The sequence below is a fragment of the Gigantopelta aegis genome, chromosome 3, assembly GCF_016097555.1.
Source record: "Gigantopelta aegis isolate Gae_Host chromosome 3, Gae_host_genome, whole genome shotgun sequence".
Lineage (NCBI taxonomy): Eukaryota > Metazoa > Mollusca > Gastropoda > Neomphalida > Peltospiridae > Gigantopelta > Gigantopelta aegis.
This window is the reverse complement of record NC_054701.1, coordinates 72980096-72997325: the sequence shown is the minus strand read 5'-3', so window position 1 is coordinate 72997325 and position 17230 is coordinate 72980096. Positions and strand designations below refer to the sequence as shown.

At 37.8% G+C, this 17230-nt stretch overlaps 1 protein-coding gene across 2 annotated transcripts in view; it reads right to left on the bottom strand.

Moving 5' to 3' along the window:
* Positions 1–2767: 2767 nt before the first annotated feature.
* Positions 2768–17230, bottom strand: part of LOC121369047 (laminin subunit beta-1-like) — an 80176-nt gene continuing 65713 nt past the window's right edge. For both annotated transcript variants that reach the window (XM_041493866.1, XM_041493867.1), the window contains 8 exons: positions 15547–15782; positions 13673–13855; positions 12517–12693; positions 11528–11703; positions 10117–10258; positions 9328–9504; positions 8242–8398; positions 2768–6937 (listed from right to left, as the gene is read on the bottom strand). In XM_041493866.1, coding sequence (XP_041349800.1) covers positions 6804–6937; positions 8242–8398; positions 9328–9504; positions 10117–10258; positions 11528–11703; positions 12517–12693; positions 13673–13855; positions 15547–15782 — 1382 coding nt within the window. In that variant the 3' untranslated portion in view covers positions 2768–6803. The remainder of the gene's footprint in view (positions 6938–8241; positions 8399–9327; positions 9505–10116; positions 10259–11527; positions 11704–12516; positions 12694–13672; positions 13856–15546; positions 15783–17230) is intronic.

Below are 17230 nucleotides of genomic sequence, written 5' to 3'. Positions count from 1 at the left end.
AGGACAGTTTCTTTAAAGATGTTTTATTTAATGACCCATTCAACACATTTTATGTAGGGTTATATGGTTAAGGACCACAGATTTTGAGAGGAAACCATGTCGCCACTTCATGGGCTACTCTTTCCGATTAGCAGCAAGGGATCTTTTATTTGCACTTCCCACAGGCAGAATAGCACAAACCATGGCCTTTGTTGAACCAGTTATGGATCACTGGTCTCTGCAAGTGGTTTACACCTACCCATAGAGCCTTGCGGAGCACTCTCGGCGTTTGGAGTCTGTATCTGGATTAAAAATGCCATGCCTCGACTGGGATCCGAGCCCGGTACCTACCAGCCTTGTTGATGGATGGCCTAACCACGACATCGGTCAAAAGGAAAGAATTATTTGTATAGCACCACCTCAACACAGTTTAAACTTTTTATATTTTTTATTATATATATGCTATTCCCATGAATGAGGGCACGATTTAGCTGTCGGTAGTATGCTTGCCCAAGGTACAAAGTTGTATCGGAGCTCCTTGGTGGGCCCATTCTATAATGGGATTTTTTCCCAATTAGTGCCATATCTGCTGTCCTTTGTGTAAGAAAATATCTAAAAGATCCCTTGTACCCAATAGAAAAATGTACGTTTCTCATGAATACTGTCGGAATTAATGTTCGACGACCAACAACCGACCGATGATTAAAATAACTTTACAGCCATTGTAAGATTTCCCCCCACGATTATTAACCGAGCGTCTTCGGCGACTAAATTTACATTTTCTTGTTTACAATGTCAGGGAATGTGTATCCATTGTCTGCAGTCATGTGCCAATGTTTGTAGTAGTTATTGTTCATTTTAGACTACTTTGTTATATATTTTTCCTACGTACGGAATTATTGAAAGGTAAAATTAGGTTTCGAGCTACTACAATGTACAAACATTAGGATGACAACAAACACCTTGTTTATACCAATAATGATAATCTAAACACGGGTCTCCACATGTACTGTGGTACAGTCTGGCCAGACTAAAGTACTAATCAAAATTATACCCATGTGATTTTCCAATCTTGTATATTAGTTATGAAAATTTATGGAATAAAAACCATAAAAATGTGTCAGTATTATCATGACCTGTTATGGTATTCAAACAACCGACCGGCATCGTGGTTAGGCCATCGGTCTACAGGCTGGTAGGTACTGGGTTCAGATCCCAGTCGAGGCATGGGATTTTTAATCCAGATACAGACTCCAAACCCTGAACGAGTGCTCCACAAGGCCCAATGGGTAGGTGTAAACCATTTGCACCGACCAGTGATCCATAACTGGTTCAACAAAGGCCATGGTTTGTGCAATCCTGCCTGTGGGAAGTGCAAATAAAAGATCCCTTGCTAATCGGAAAGAGTAGCCAATGTAGTGGTGACAGCGGGTTTCCTCTCAAAATCTGTGTGGTCCTTAACCATATGTCTGATGCCATATAACCGTAAATAAAATGTGTTGAGTGCATCATTAAATAAAACATTTCTTTCTTTCAAACAACCGGTACAAAAAATTACAATAAATGATCTGTTATAGATAGAAATAGGAGATGTATTTACAATTTTAGTGCTAAACATAGTAATTTGAAACTGACTATAACACCCAGGTTAATATTGATTACACCTGACAGGTGAAATCACAAGTACTAAGTTCAGCAGAGGGGTGGTATCAGGTGTAATCAATATCTACCTGGGTGATTTTTTGTACAGGTTGTTTGAATACTGTAACAGGTCATGATAATACTGACACATTTTTATAGGTTTTTATTCCAGAAATTTTCATAACTAATATATAAAACTGAAAAATGACATGGGTATAATTTTTATTAATACTTTGGTCAATTCACAGGTCTCCAATACCTGTGCAAGGAAGAGCACTCTCACTTAATTGTAAATATTTTTTTTGTCATTTTGCCTTACGCGTTCTGCTGGTTACATTATAGGGCTACGAGACATGTAGGTGAAACAAAAGTCAAATGGGTGGAATGCAATACAATGGCATGATTTGGCATCCATGTTTAATGCTGGAATTAAGATGCATAGTTCGATTTTACTTTATTTCTTAGTCTCATTATCATCTCAAGTGTCTGGTACGGGTCGAGTTTGACCCTTGTGGAGGCCTAATCTAAACAGGAAAATATCTTTAATATATCTAATTTTAGTAATCAAAAAAGATCTGATCGTAAACATGTTACAATGGCAGTAAAGTCGGAACAGTCTCTTTAATAAGTTAGTGTGCTCTATTGGTATTGTTAAAACAGAGTTAGTGTTTTGTTTAACGACACCACTAGAGCACATTGATTTATCAATCATTGGCTATTGGATGTCAAACATTTGGTAATTTTGACAGTCTTAGAGAGGAAACCCGCTACATTTTTTACAAGGGATCTTCTATATGCACCATCCCAGATAGAACAGCACATATCATGGCCTTTGATATTACCAGTCATGGTGCACTGGCTGGATTGTTGAAACAAATTCAACCACAACCATCCCCTCCCTGGACAAAATATGAATATCAGACACTTTGGTGCAACAGTTAAAAACCCAAATGCATGGAAGATATAATCAATCTTTCAACATGTGCATATTTGGTCTATTTTGGGCCACACTGTTTTAATACTTTAAAACATGGTTGTCATGTAATACATTAAACCACAAAATAAAAAACAATTATGAAATTATTTGTGGTCTGAGACTTTTCCCCATCATTTTCACTATGCTGGTGTACAAATTAACAACATCAAATGAGGTAAAATATTTATTTTCCATTTGCAATACAAAATTATAAAATGTACCAAAATGTAATTACGTCTTTTTTTTTTTTTTTTTCACAACTAAAAACAATTGAGCTCATTTCATTGCTACTGGTGACACCCAGTGCAGTATAAAATCAACAGTAAATACCTACAGATGAATAAGAGTTCTGAGAGCCAGACAAAAAAAATAACTGTCCTTTTCACAATACAAACTGAAGATCCAATTAAGTAAATTTACTCAGTATATTGCCTGGCATTTAATAAACAGAAATCAGATCTTTAATAGAAATTAAATACAATATGTAAAGCATCACAGAAGCAGCATACCTTTTTGTTAATTTGAAAAATGGCAAGATTAGTAGTTAAGGGTTTTTTGGTTTGTTTTTCTAAAGTGAAATTAATTGAAAATTACTGACTTGTGAAAACAAAAATCACCAGCAGATAATTCCACATTTGGCTGGACCACAAACGTGTGAGCCATTTGGTAAAATATTGTTTGAAAATGTGCATCAAACATTTAGTTTTCTTGGAATTCTTCGTTATAAAAGTTTCTAAAAATTACATATTTTAATGCATTGGTATTTGGAACATACACATTTACCAAATTATTTAGTGATGTCTTGTGAATAATTCAGTGACTGAAAATTTAAAATGCCTGATAATCTATTGAGATTTTAATTACAAGTGGGTCCCAAATACTACCAGGCAGGCTTTGGTTTGTGGTTCAAATCCTCAATGCAATGTTAAGACTAATAAAATATATCTTCCATTATGCTTTGGTATCCTTTCTATCGAAACATTTTTTATGATTTGAAAGTCTTTTGGTTTTATCCTTTTCTGCAAAGGGAAAGAAAGGCAATGGCTTTAATTTAGCGTTTATCTAAAACCAGATCAAATTAGGAGTACACTTTATACATAAAAGTTAAAATAAAGACAACAAATTGCATGGTAACACTTTTTTTTCAATTCATATTATTGATGCATGAAATGGTTAATTGGTTTTTGTTCTGTTTAGTACTGTACCATTGATGTAAAATTTGTATCGATAAGAGGTCATCAATGAAAACCCTTGAAAAACATGTGACAAAAAAAAAAGTTGATCTGCAAGTGTATCAAGTAAAAATTGAGAATAAAAGCACGACATATAGTAAAAAAGGGTTTGACTGAACAGTGTATAAGTACAAATAAATACAAAATTGCATATACAGACTCAAATGTGCGGACAATTAAAAAAAAAACAACAATTCATGATTATATATATATAATTATATATATATATATTTATATATAAGTGAAACTAAAACTGGATGAAACGATGCCCTATATAACACTTGACACAATTCTGTGTTTAGTACAAATTATCAACTATCAGTTTATTTTACACCACAAAAACTTATCATTTCTAGAGCCGATACATCATTTTCTCTTCAAAACTACTTAATTACACCTAAACAAAACAAAATGTTCTAGATATGCAACAAAGTGTTAAAATGATAAAGATGGATCATGCTTATTTGAATAAAAATCTACCTGTATGAAATTAATCCGATTAGCAAAATTAGCACATACTATTTCACACAACAAATGGCATATCAAAGATTTTTTAAATAAAATGATAGTGTTAATAAACAACTTTTTGAGTATTATGCACTAATACATATACAATATTCAAAATGGTTATCTTCTATAATCACACATTTTATCTGTAGAAGAAAAGTTACAAAGAATAACAGCTTAATGACAAGTCAAGTGACGTGATAATCAGCAATCTGGCCTACTAGTTTATCGGTTAACATAATCTGCAAAGAAAAATGGTGGATATCGCATAAAATTACATTAGTGTATCTAAGTACTAGTATATACCATTTGTCATATTTAAATTATTTGTATCATATGGTAACTGCACCAAACAATGTATTGCATCAACTATTAAATCTGCTTCTTGGTTATTATCTTTAGCACTACAAGGGATGAAAGAATTAAATTATGATTTTCAAAACGTTCTTAATTAACAAGTATGGGCATATAACAAAGAAAGCTGGTAATACAGAGTATTTTATAATGTGAAAAGCACCAGTGTTGAGGTATGTACTGTAAAGGCAATGCCACACAATACGAGTCCATTGTATGAGAATAGCGGATTGCATAGCAACTGATGAAATTGTGATGTTGTCTCGTCACAATTGGCTATTCTCATACTAAGCTATCGTAATCGTACTAGGCTATCGTAATCGTACTAGGCTATCGTAATCATACTAGGCTATCGTATTGTGTGGAGTCGTCTTAAGGGGAAGAGTGAGGTCACCAACCACAATAAAGCAGGACCTTTCTATATACTCCTGACACCTGCACTCTGGATTCATGCCGTATCTACATAGGAGACAATTTACACACTGCTTCAGGTATTTACGGTTTTAAAGGGACTGTCCTGAGTTTGTTCCAACTGATAAGATGTTTTTAACTGCCAGGGCCCCATTCCACAAAGCAATCTTAGCCCTAAGATCACCTTAAGTGCATATATTAGCCGTGCAGTTATGGTGACCTAAGGGATAAGATCGCTTTGTTGAACGGGGCCCTGATCTTTCCGACGCTGTAACATTCTACCATCTAGGGGAAATCCTTCTACCATCTGGGAAAGTCCTCCTGTGTTAAGAACAAGACATGGTCCTAATAAATGCATTATCTACTTATTTTTAGCCAATTGTGAAGTGATATGCACAATAAACTAATCATGTGTTTACTGACCGGTTACTGATATGTAAAACTACTATCAACAATTGCGGTTTTTCAAACATGCTACTGGTTTAACTTTTGTTTATCTAATTTTCATTTACATATATGTAACTTGTAGTAAATATAGATATTTGCACAACTGTAAACTCTATTTTTCATAAAAGTAAAACTATTCTCACAGAAACAAGACTACTGGTACCTTAAATTAGTTATGGTTGTAATTTAGTTTAAGTAAATAAATCAAATTAAAATACTTCACACTGGCATGACCTTAGAACTAGATAGACATGTGTATATATGGGACTCTTGAGCCCCACTGAAATACTGGGCATTTGTTTCATGGCAAAATAACATGCTTGTAAAATATACATTCTAAGCTAATGGAACCTGCCACATAGTAAATATCTCGCCTATTTATTCTCACAGTCTTTATTCCCATTCTACAAACAGTCTTCATTTTAAGGTACTCTGTGCTTTTGAAATTTGGTGATAGAAGCCTAACGACTGAATTAGCTGTTCAAAGTACTTACTGAATAAACATACTGTAACAAATGAATAGATGGTTGAACATACAGTTTTTATTGGACCTTCAAACCCATCATATTTAAAACATAATTCAAGTCTCTTACATATGAACAGCACTATATCTGGTATTAGGTTTCAAGTTAATTGAATAAATTACGGATTATTACTCAGTACATAAAAACAGACAAAGTAACCTAGATAGATAATAAAGCAAAATACGGCCTGTTGTTAAAACTCTGTTTACATGGGTAAATTTTAAAAATAATTATGACAGAATTTGTATGAAATGAAATTGTTATAAATCAGTCATATTTTATGTTAATCTCTGGAATACTGGACCGAGACATTTACATACATGAATTAACAAACTCCAGTGTACAATTATCTTTCTCCTTCCTCATAATGCTATTAATGAAAAATATGTTGTAAAACAAATTAGATTCACTTACGAAAAGTCATATAATACATAGTAAACGCATGCAAAAGCAAACACTAAACTAAAGAATGACGTTTGATTTCTCTAAAGCTGTAAAACTATATGAATGATTCAAACTGATTCTTTATAAAGCTGTATACAAAAATGGCAACAATATATATGATCACAAAATGAAGCGGAGTATGTAAAACTATAATGAACACATGCAAGTGAGGAACGACACAGTGGGTACATGGTAATTACAATAATATATCTGGATTTACAAACTACGGTTGGATTGTATAAGTTAATTACAACAAATACACACTCCTAGTGGAGCATTTGGCACGGTCTAGCAGTTCCTGTACTTGTCCGATCGGATTTTGATGGCTTTCAGATATTCGTCCATTCTTTTGTTCAGACCATCTATCATTCCAGACAGCTCTATCAAAGTTTTTTCATTATTTACAAAATCTTCTTGAATGCCTAGAAGAGAAAAATGTGGAACATAACACAACAGGAAAACATAGCAAATCTTCGAAAACTAACTAAAGTAATATTTAAAAGGATGAGACTGTGTCAGATTTTGGAGACATTTATTCATTTCAGTTTATTTCTGTGCTTATAATGAAATCAAGGTTCAAGCATGCTGTCCTGGTCACATATCTTAGTTATATGTGCTGTCTAGGACCAAGTTTACGAAGCTATCTCAGTGCTAAGATCACCTATGCACTTACAGTGACCTTAGTGCTATGATCACTTTGTAAAGTTTGGTTTGTTTAATAACACCACTAGAGCCCATTGATTCATTAATCATCGGCAACTGGATGCCAAACATTAGGTAATTTTGACATATAATCATCAGAGGAAAGCTGCTACATTTTTTTCTAATGCAGCAAGCGATCTTTTATATGCACTTTTCCACAGACAGGATAGCACATACCACCACCTTTGATATACCAGTCATGGTGCACTGGCTGGAATGAGAAATAGCCCAATAGGCCCACCGACGGGGATCGATCCCATACCAACCGCGAATCATGCAAGTGCTTTTCCACTGGGTTACATCCTGCTTCGTAAAACAGGACCCAGGACAGGTTAATGATGAGCTATTTTATCAGACAACAACTTAACCACTGTGCTATTGAAAACTTGAAAAGAAGCCTGCCTCGCATGGAGACCTGCCAGACATAGTGGCCTGTTTCTGCTATTGTCGCTTTGTCAGGTTAATGACAAGTAATAATCATCACTTCTATTGCACTATGTCAAAAGCTTCGATTTTTTGTTAATAAAAATCTGTTCATTTAATAATCTCTTCAATACCATAAAATCTATAAACAGAAGAATGTAAGATAGGAGATCAACTTTGTTATTCTTTAAATAAAATACAAATATTTTGCATTAAAAAAAAGAAAGAAACTGAATGGAGGCAGTGTCTCCGAGCATCATGAAAAAAATAGAAGTCTGACTTGAATAGAGGTCAGGGGCCTAATTCACAAAGGTCTCTTTGGCTCTGTTAGACAACAAAGCATCCTCTTTTTAAGTCTTTTAGCATTGCACTGCGAGATCGCAAAGTTTCAAGAGTTTAGTGAACTAGGCCCCAGGTCTCAGAGCATCATGAAAACAATAGAAGCCTAGATTTCTTTTTAATGATTTACAGTAGCTATGTTACACTCCGTAATAACAAAACCATAGGTATCAGGGGAGCGGGTACTGGACCCTCCATCTCTGAGGATAATACACTGGTTTATTCATTGGTGACCCGTAAGACAATAAAGAGAGTTACTCACCCTTGAGCTTGTCATATTTGTCCTGGGTGTCTGCCGCCAGCTTGTCGGCTCTTGCTTTCAGGGCAATCGCTCGTTTCTGAGACACGGACGTCAGGTTGTACTTGGAATTCAGTTCGCCCGATGTATTCTGGTAAAGCTTGTCAAGATTATTCGCATCCTGAAAGATAACATTTTATACTGTGTACAAATCTGTTTTGTTTAATGCAGGCTCCAGAAAATTGAACATGGTGTAACCCATTTATGGGTGTAAGACAAAACAAATTGAGGAAATCAGTTTTACTTCTGCATAACCCGTTATGACTATGTATATGATGTCCTAAATAATATGCTCAAATGAAAACTGGTTTAGGCGAAACCAGACTTATGTAAATGTTGCACAAAAGAAACTATTGTTACTGCAATTTTCAGAGGCCGTTTAAAAACACCACTAAAGCAAACCAATTTAATAATCATGTGCTACTGGATGTCAAACATTTTTATAACTCTAAAATATATTCTAGAAGAAACCCACTACATCTTTTCATACTATGTAAATTCAGTAAGAGACCACAAAAGAAATCAAACAATCCCAGGCTAACCACTGAATATAATTGCTTTCACACGACTTTCCAGTATTACCTTTTTTCATGTTATTCATAATTTACGTTTTATTTTGCCAACCATCAATAATAAAAGATCATAGTAGAAATCAGCCCAACAATTTAAAAAGAACTGTTTTAATTTGACTGCCTAATATATCCTTTTTTTGTTTATCATTAAGTTTTCTATCCTTTGGTTAAATCCATTGATCCTGGGACATTCAAACAATGACAATTGACCAAGTAATGTGCTGTATCCATTTTTACACTACTTAGGTCTAGTGGTGGGAGAATAAAACATGAATTCTGCGAAATTAGCTATAAACAGCTATAAATCAAGTTTTATTGATCTAAGACTTATAGTTTACGAGAAACTGATCTAAATGCAAAACTTGAAACTTGAATGCAAGAGTTGATCAACCACCGCCGCCACTGAAAAAGTAATACCTATATCTTGCCTCTTTTACTTCATAAAGGTAAGGCAAAAATAAATCCTGACAGGTTTTACCTGTTCTGCCTTGTCAGTGAGGTCGGCCGCTTCCTGTGCCGCCTGTTCCGCTCTCCGGACATTGATCTCATTCTGGATATACTTCTTCTTCAGAGCCTCCAGCCGTTTCTTCAGCTCACCGATCACTACCATGCTTTTCGAAGACGTGTCAGCAGCAGCTGTTGTCTCAGATTCAATCTGTGAACACAAGAGAGATGTTTAATGAGGTTTTCTGGGTTTTATTTTGGGTTTTTTTATATCAATGGTCACATTTTCTTGTTACAATTTAACCCCAATGTTTTAGCACTAAATGAAATTTATTTGCAAAATAATGACAATAACTGTCATTATATTTTATCTGAACAGCCATCACAATTTATTCTTAACAGTTTGGCAATAACTGTCTTCACATTTTATTCAAACAACCTTTTGAAGGGAAGAAAGGAACAAATGTTTTATTTTAAGACAAACTCAGCATATTTTATTTATGGTTACTAGCTTATCGTGTTAGACATATTGTCAAGGACCTTACAGATAACGAGAGAGGAAATCCTTCACCACAATACCATGGGCTACTTTTTTTGATTAGCTACAAGGGATATTTTATATGCACCATCCCAGAGACAGGATAGTACATACCACGGCCTTTGTTACATCAGTTATTAATGGGCTACATCTCACCCTGCCTTTTGAAGGGAATTAAACTGACATTACACATCAGGCAAAAACTCTACCATTGAGCTACATCCCACCCCCATGAGCCATACCCCTTCCCATACTGTTGTATTGACCAAGTTTAAAAGTGTTCACCATGGTAAGATCGGCTCGAGCATCCTCGATGTCTTCTTCAGCTTTCTTGATGGCTTTCTCTGCCTCCTCCTGAGCAGCTTTAGCACCCTCCAGCGCCTTGCGGACATCTTCCGCCGTGTTCAAAACAGCTGACGCATCATCTCTGAGAAAAAGTAGGAAAGTGTTTTAAAAAAACATGTACAAAAGGATAAGTGCCAGAAATATTTTGCAGTTCAATCAGTTGTATTATTTTTGTATAATTATTATAAAATTGTATTTGTACCATGATGTCACTTCTTTTCTCCGCTGATATATATAAATATTTATGTTACGAGAAGGAACACATGCAGTTTTACAAGTTAGATTTTATGTGGCATCATGTACTACCTTGCTTACGGAATGACATAGCAACGGCTTCTCACCTGCTAAATGACCAGACCAATGAACGAATGAAAAGGGCGCATTTCTGTCTAGGGGAAGTGTGCCAGACATTTTTTTCTAGCATGGCTTCTGGCACATTTCTACCAGCTGGTTGAACTAGAAACTCATATATTTCATTGCATAATCTGCCATGACCAAGTGAAAGATGTCCTAAATTTAATTTGCAAACACAAGAAAAATTACCCGTTTTTCAGAGACGTGTGTATCTACAAACTCTGATGGATCCCACACCCCTAGATGGAGCCTGGATCCCACACAGCATCCCTGACCATTACCACCATCCCCATTATTCTCAACAGGCCTACCTATGAAACTGCCACATTACAGCTACTCAACCTGCCAGATTCGCTTCTTAGCGAGGTCATCGTGGGTGTTGTCCAGGATGGTGTCGATGTCGCAAATTTCAGAGACGCGTGTATCTACAAACCCTTTATAGCCCCTGACTGACACCACCCTTTCCCTTTATTCGCACAGGGTCTATCTAAGAAACTGTCTCATATGCTATTTTATTACCCATATGGTTAAAAATATGTTGGCACATATCAAAGTGATACATCCCACTAGAATGCCAAGTGGGACGTAACCCTTTGTGATGTAGATCGATTGGCACACTACAGTCTTACAGGAACGTCAACCATATAAATTAAGATCAATTACGGGTAATAAATAGGATATTAAACTCGCTACCATTTCATATCATGTTTATGTCCTGGTTGAAATAATTTTCATTGTCACTCGCTAAAGCTTGTGACAACTGCAAATTATATCATACGAAATGGAAGCTCATTTAATATCCTATAAACACCTACTCACGCTGCCAGATCGGCCTGTTCCTTCATCCTCTTGGCGAGAACGAAGTCATCGTGAGAGTCATCCAGGATGGTGTCAATGTCACAAATTTCAGACACGTGTGCATCTACAAACCACCTTCCCCCTTATTCTCATCAGGCCTACATAACAAACTATCACATATACTATAACATCTACTCACGCTGCTAGATCTGCCTGTTCCTTCAACCTCTTGGCGAGAGCAAGGTCATCGCGGGTGTCGTCCAGGATGGTGTCAATGTCCTGCAGTCCCTGGATTGTCTGGTTGATCTTGTCCGCCAGGTTCTGGATCTGGTCGGGTGTCAGAGAAATACTGATAGCCAGTACCTCCTTTGCAACCTGGGAAAAAAACATTGAATGAATGAATGAATGAATGAATGAATATATGAATATATGAATGTGAATGAATGAATGATTGAATGAATGAATGTTTAACAACACCCCAGCACAAAAATACACATTGGCTATTGGGTAAGGGGGTGGGGGAACAAGAAAACTTTTCTCTTTTTTTCTTTTCACAAACATTTAAAGTATTACAGTTGGTGCAATATATTATCTACAACTACAACCATGCTTAGGCCAATTACAAATGTCTCTGGACTTATAACAAGGTCCTTATAAAAACACCTGTTTAATAAAATAAATGTATTTATTGAGAGGGAAAGTTAAAAGTTTGTTTTGTTTAACGATACCACAAGAGCACATTGATTTTTTAATCATCAGCTATTGGATGTCAAACATTTGGGTAATTTTGACATATAGTCTCAGAGAGAAAACCAGTTACATTTTTTCATTAGTAGCAAAGGATCTTTTAAATGCACCAACCCACAGACAGGATAACACATACCATGGCCTTTGATATCCCATTCATGATGCACTAGTTGGAACAAGAAACAGCCTAATGGGCCATCGACGAGAATCAATCCTAGACGGATCACACATCAGGCGAGCATTTTACTACTGGGCTACGTCATGCCCGAAGTTTGTTAATGAGAAGAATGTAGAAAACTTGGAACTAATAGCAATACTCATTGGAAGATATTAAGCCATCCCATTGGCTGTTGGGATGTTTGGACCAGTCTACTGTAACAGGGGGGAAATTCTATTAGTTAGACGTCAGGTTAAGTTGAAAAGAAACTAGTTGTTGCTTACAGACTCAATATCATCTGGAGAGGCATGCTTGACACTGATGAAGTCGCTGATTTGGTTCAGAAGAGATTCAAGATCAGATCGGGCTATTTCTGATTTGTTCTTCGCCTCCAAAGCTTGGTCGTACGCCATCTTGGCATCGGTCTTTGCCCCCTCGGCATCACGTTTGGCCTTCTGTATCTGAACACACAAGGAAAAAGACATATAAACAGAATTCTTTTTTCTTTTCTGTTTTTTTTTAGATGTCTGAGTAACAAACAGTAGAACCTGTTATGTTGCTTGGGAAAGAACTGGGATGCAAAGGTGGATAGCAAAAGGAAGTTTAAAGATTTTAGAACCAGAAGAATTGAGATGGAATGTAAATAGCAAAATGTCCAGTCTTAAATAACAGTTGTGGAATAACAATTTGTAACATTTGGTGTGGAAAATTGGTTACTAAAGAAGCACTGATATGGGATGACCAGAGTTGGAGAGGTGTGTAGAGTGGGGTATTTAAAACAATGGACTGGTTATAGCAAAGGAGAATATTTTGTTTTCCGAATTCTGATTAGAAACCATTGTTAATGGATTGAAAATAAATTAGCAAGTACTATTTATATAGTGAATAGTGATGTGATTTTGAACATGTTCCTTGGTTTGCTAATGACAATGAATATATGAATGTCAAATGGACAGACACAAAATTAGGCAGACACCAATGCTTTTGTGTGATTGTTTGGAACCATTTAAGACATTACTATTTTGATACCATATAAATTTATCTGCTAAGGGGAGCTAAGAATTACTCTCCTTGAACTAGTCTTAGGTGAGTGGGAGTGTTAGCTCCCCTTAAATGATGAAGAAGTTTGTTTTATTTAACGACACAACTAGAGCACATCAATTAATTAATCATTGGCCATTGAATGTCAAACATTTGGTAATTCTGACCCGCTACATTTTTCTGGTAGCAACATTGGATCTTTTGTATTCACTTTCCCATAAACAGGAAAGCACATACCACGGCCTTTAACCAGTTGTGGTGCATTGGTTGAAACGAGAAAAAAACCCAATCAGTTGAATGGATCTACAGGTGGTTCAATCCTGCAAACCAAGCACCTCAAGCGAGCACTCAACCGCTGCCTTAAACAATGAGATCTGAAAGTGATAATGTAAAATTTACCTCAGTCAGCAAATTTGTGGCTTTTTCCTCCTTCTTGGTGAGCAACTCAGAGGCCTGTTTAGACAGGTGGAGTGCATTGTCGGCCTTCGTAACAGCTCCATCCCCACAGCTGGGGCCACCGCAGCGGTTACAGCCACCTCCACCACACACATCATCACATGGGTCTCCAGGCTGTCCACACACCTGGCAAAATATAGTCATTTTGTAAATCAATACTGTCATTTACTATATCAAACTGTAATTTTCTAAATCAAAACTGTAATTTTTTACATCAAACTGTCATTTTCTAAATCAAAGCTGTAATTTTCTAAATCAATACTGTAATTTTCTAAATCAAAACTGTAATTTTTTTTTACATCAAAATGTCATTTTCTACATCAAACACTCATTTTCTAAATCAAAACTGTAATTTTCTACATAAAAACTGGCATTTTCTAAATTAAACCTCTTGTCATCATACAATGTAGCTGAAATAACAGAAATAATAGCTTTTCCTCTAATTTTTATGGTCTGTATGATAAAGATAATAACTAGCTAATGAGACAGGATACTGGCTTCCAATTAGCAATTTCTTCATTCTTATCGTCACAGGATAAGGAAGGAAGTAAATGTTTTATTTAATGATGCATTCAACACATTTTTATTTTCGGTTATATGGCGTCGGACCACACAGATATTGAAAAAGGAAACCTGCTGTCACCACTTCATAGGGTACTCTTTTCGATTAGCAACAAGGGATCTTTTATGTGCACCATCCCACAGACAAGACAACACATACCACGACCTTTGATATACCAGTCGTGGTGCACTGCTGGAACGAGAAATAGCCAACGGGGATCGATCCTTCACCAACTGCGCATCAAGCAAGTGCTATACCACTGGGCTATGTCCGGCCACTCCCGTCACAGGATAAAGCCAATACGCTACGTCATTAACTACAGTGGAACCTCTCAAAACCGGACCCTTTGTAAACCGGAATTCTCTCAAAATCGAACGTTTTTTACAGCCTCTTTTTAAATATCTGTACAAAAAAGAATCTCTCTAAACCGGATACCCCTTAAAACTGGACAGTTTACTTGGTCCTGAGTGTGTCCGGTTTAGGGGGGTTTCACTGTAGTTATGCTCTATTTGCCCCATGTTTTCACCATGTGGTTAAGACTAGACAGTCTGCCACTAAGATTCATTCTCTATTTGCCCCATATTCTCACCAGGTGGTTAAGATTAGACAGTCTGTCACTGAGATCCATCATCTATTTGCCCCATCCATGTTCTCACTATGTGGTTAAGACTAGACAGTCTGCCACTGAGATCCATCATCTATTTGCCCCATCCATGTTCTCACCATGTGGTTAAGACTAGACAGTCTGCCACTGAGATCCATCATCTATTTGCCCCATCCATGTTCTCACCATGTGGTTAAGACTAGACAGTCTGCCACTGAGATCCATTATCTATTTGCCCCATCCATGTTCTCACCATGTGGTTTAGACTAGACAGTCTGCCACTGAGATCCATTATCTATTTGCCCCATCCATGTTCTCACCATGTGGTTAAGACTAGACAGTCTGCCACTGAGATTCATTCTATATTTGCCCCATGTTCTCACCATGTGATTTAGACTAGACAGTCTGCCACTGAGATCCATTATCTATTTGCCCCATCCATGTTCTCACCATGTGGTTAAGACTAGACAGTCTGCCACTGAGATCCATTATCTATTTGCCCCATCCATGTTCTCACCATGTGGTTTAGACTAGACAGTCTGCCACTGAGATCCATTATCTATTTGCCCCATCCATGTTCTCACCATGTGGTTAAGACTAGACAGTCTGCCACTGAGATCCATTATTTATTTGCCCCATCCATGTTCTCACCATGTGGTTTAGACTAGACAGTCTGCCACTGAGATCCATTATCTTGCCATCCATGTTGTCCAGAGATTCCTCGTTCTGCTGCAGCTTCCGGTTAAATTCGTCCTTCCTCTGGTTTATCAGATTCTCCACCTGCTGGCGCGTTCGCTCCGATTCTGAAATCAGTGGCTGCGTTCCGTCAACCTTGCGCTGTGCTTCCTGCGACCTTCGCCGTGCCTCCTTTGTGATGTTGAAAGCTCCTAAAACAGAAACAAAACGAAGGTACAGTAAGTGGAATCTGTAACTAAAAACAAAACAAAAAAACAAACAAATACACAATTGGTAGAATAAGTTAAAAACCTATCTCTTAAAGATATCTCAGCACATTTTAAACTATTACACTAGTTAAGCACATTGATTAGATGGCAATCATTTGGTAATTGTGAAACATAGCCTTTAAAGGAAACCCACCACATTTTTCTATTAGAAAGGAATCATATATATATATATATATATACTCTTCAAAAGAAGAAACGCAAAACCACATTGTCGTAACATTTGGAGAATTGATTTAATTATTGAATGGTGAGTCCGATAATTACCAAATGTTGCAGGATTGTTCACAATTCACTCTAGTCCATTGTGAGTAAGTGATAGGACACACTACCAAGGTCAAGGTCATCTGAAGTCAATACCGGGTGTGGCCTCCGCGTGTGTTGACAACTGCCTGGCACCGCCTGCCCATTGAAGCAACCAGAGTACGGATGACGTCCCGGGGGATGGTGGCCCACTCGGCCTGCAAGGCTGCTGCCAGCTCGGGCAGGGTCTGGGGCTGTGGTTGTCGCTGTCGGAGGCGTCGGTCCAACTCGTCCCATAGATGCTCAATTGGGTTCAAATCCGGTGATATCGATGGCCAAGGAAGGACATTAATGTTGTTGTTCTGTAGGAAAGCCGTTGTGAGACGTGCTGTGTGAGGCCTGGCGTTGTCATGTTGGAACACTGCGTTGGCGTTGGCCATAACTGGAACGATGTGTGGCCGGTGGATCTGGTCAATGTAGCCCTGTGCATTCAGGTTGCCCTGCACGTGGACCAGGTCAGTTCTGCCAGTGTGTGAGATGGCTGCCCACACCATGACACTACCCCCGCCGAATCTGTCCACTTCCTGCACGCAGTTTGCCGCATAACGTTCACCACGACGCCTATACACGCGACATCTTCCATCATGACGTCGGAGCAGAAATCGGGACTCGTCACTGAACCACACCTGTCTCCATCGCAGTTGAGGCCATTGTCGATGAATCTGGCACCACTGCAGTCGGAGTCGACGGTGTTGTGGTGTTAAGATGACACCTCGAACTGGACGTCTGGCACGAATTCCTACCTCACGTAGGCGGTTCCGTACGGTCTGGTCGGATATCCTGCGCAAACCTGGTATTGCTGCGGCTGTGGAGGTGGCAGTAGTCAATCGTTCCCGAAGGTGGCGTACCCGGATGTAGCGGTCCTGCCGGGGGTAGTGACCCGTGGTCGACCGGATCTAGGGAGGTCACGTGTTGATCCATGTTGCTGGTAACGGTCCCACAGTCTAGAGATGGTGCTTGGGGACACATGGAATGCCCTGGCAATGGCCGTTCTGGATTCGCCTGCGTCTAGTCGGCCGATGGCATTGTTTCTCTGCGGTTCACTGAGACGTGGCATGTCCTGGATTGTC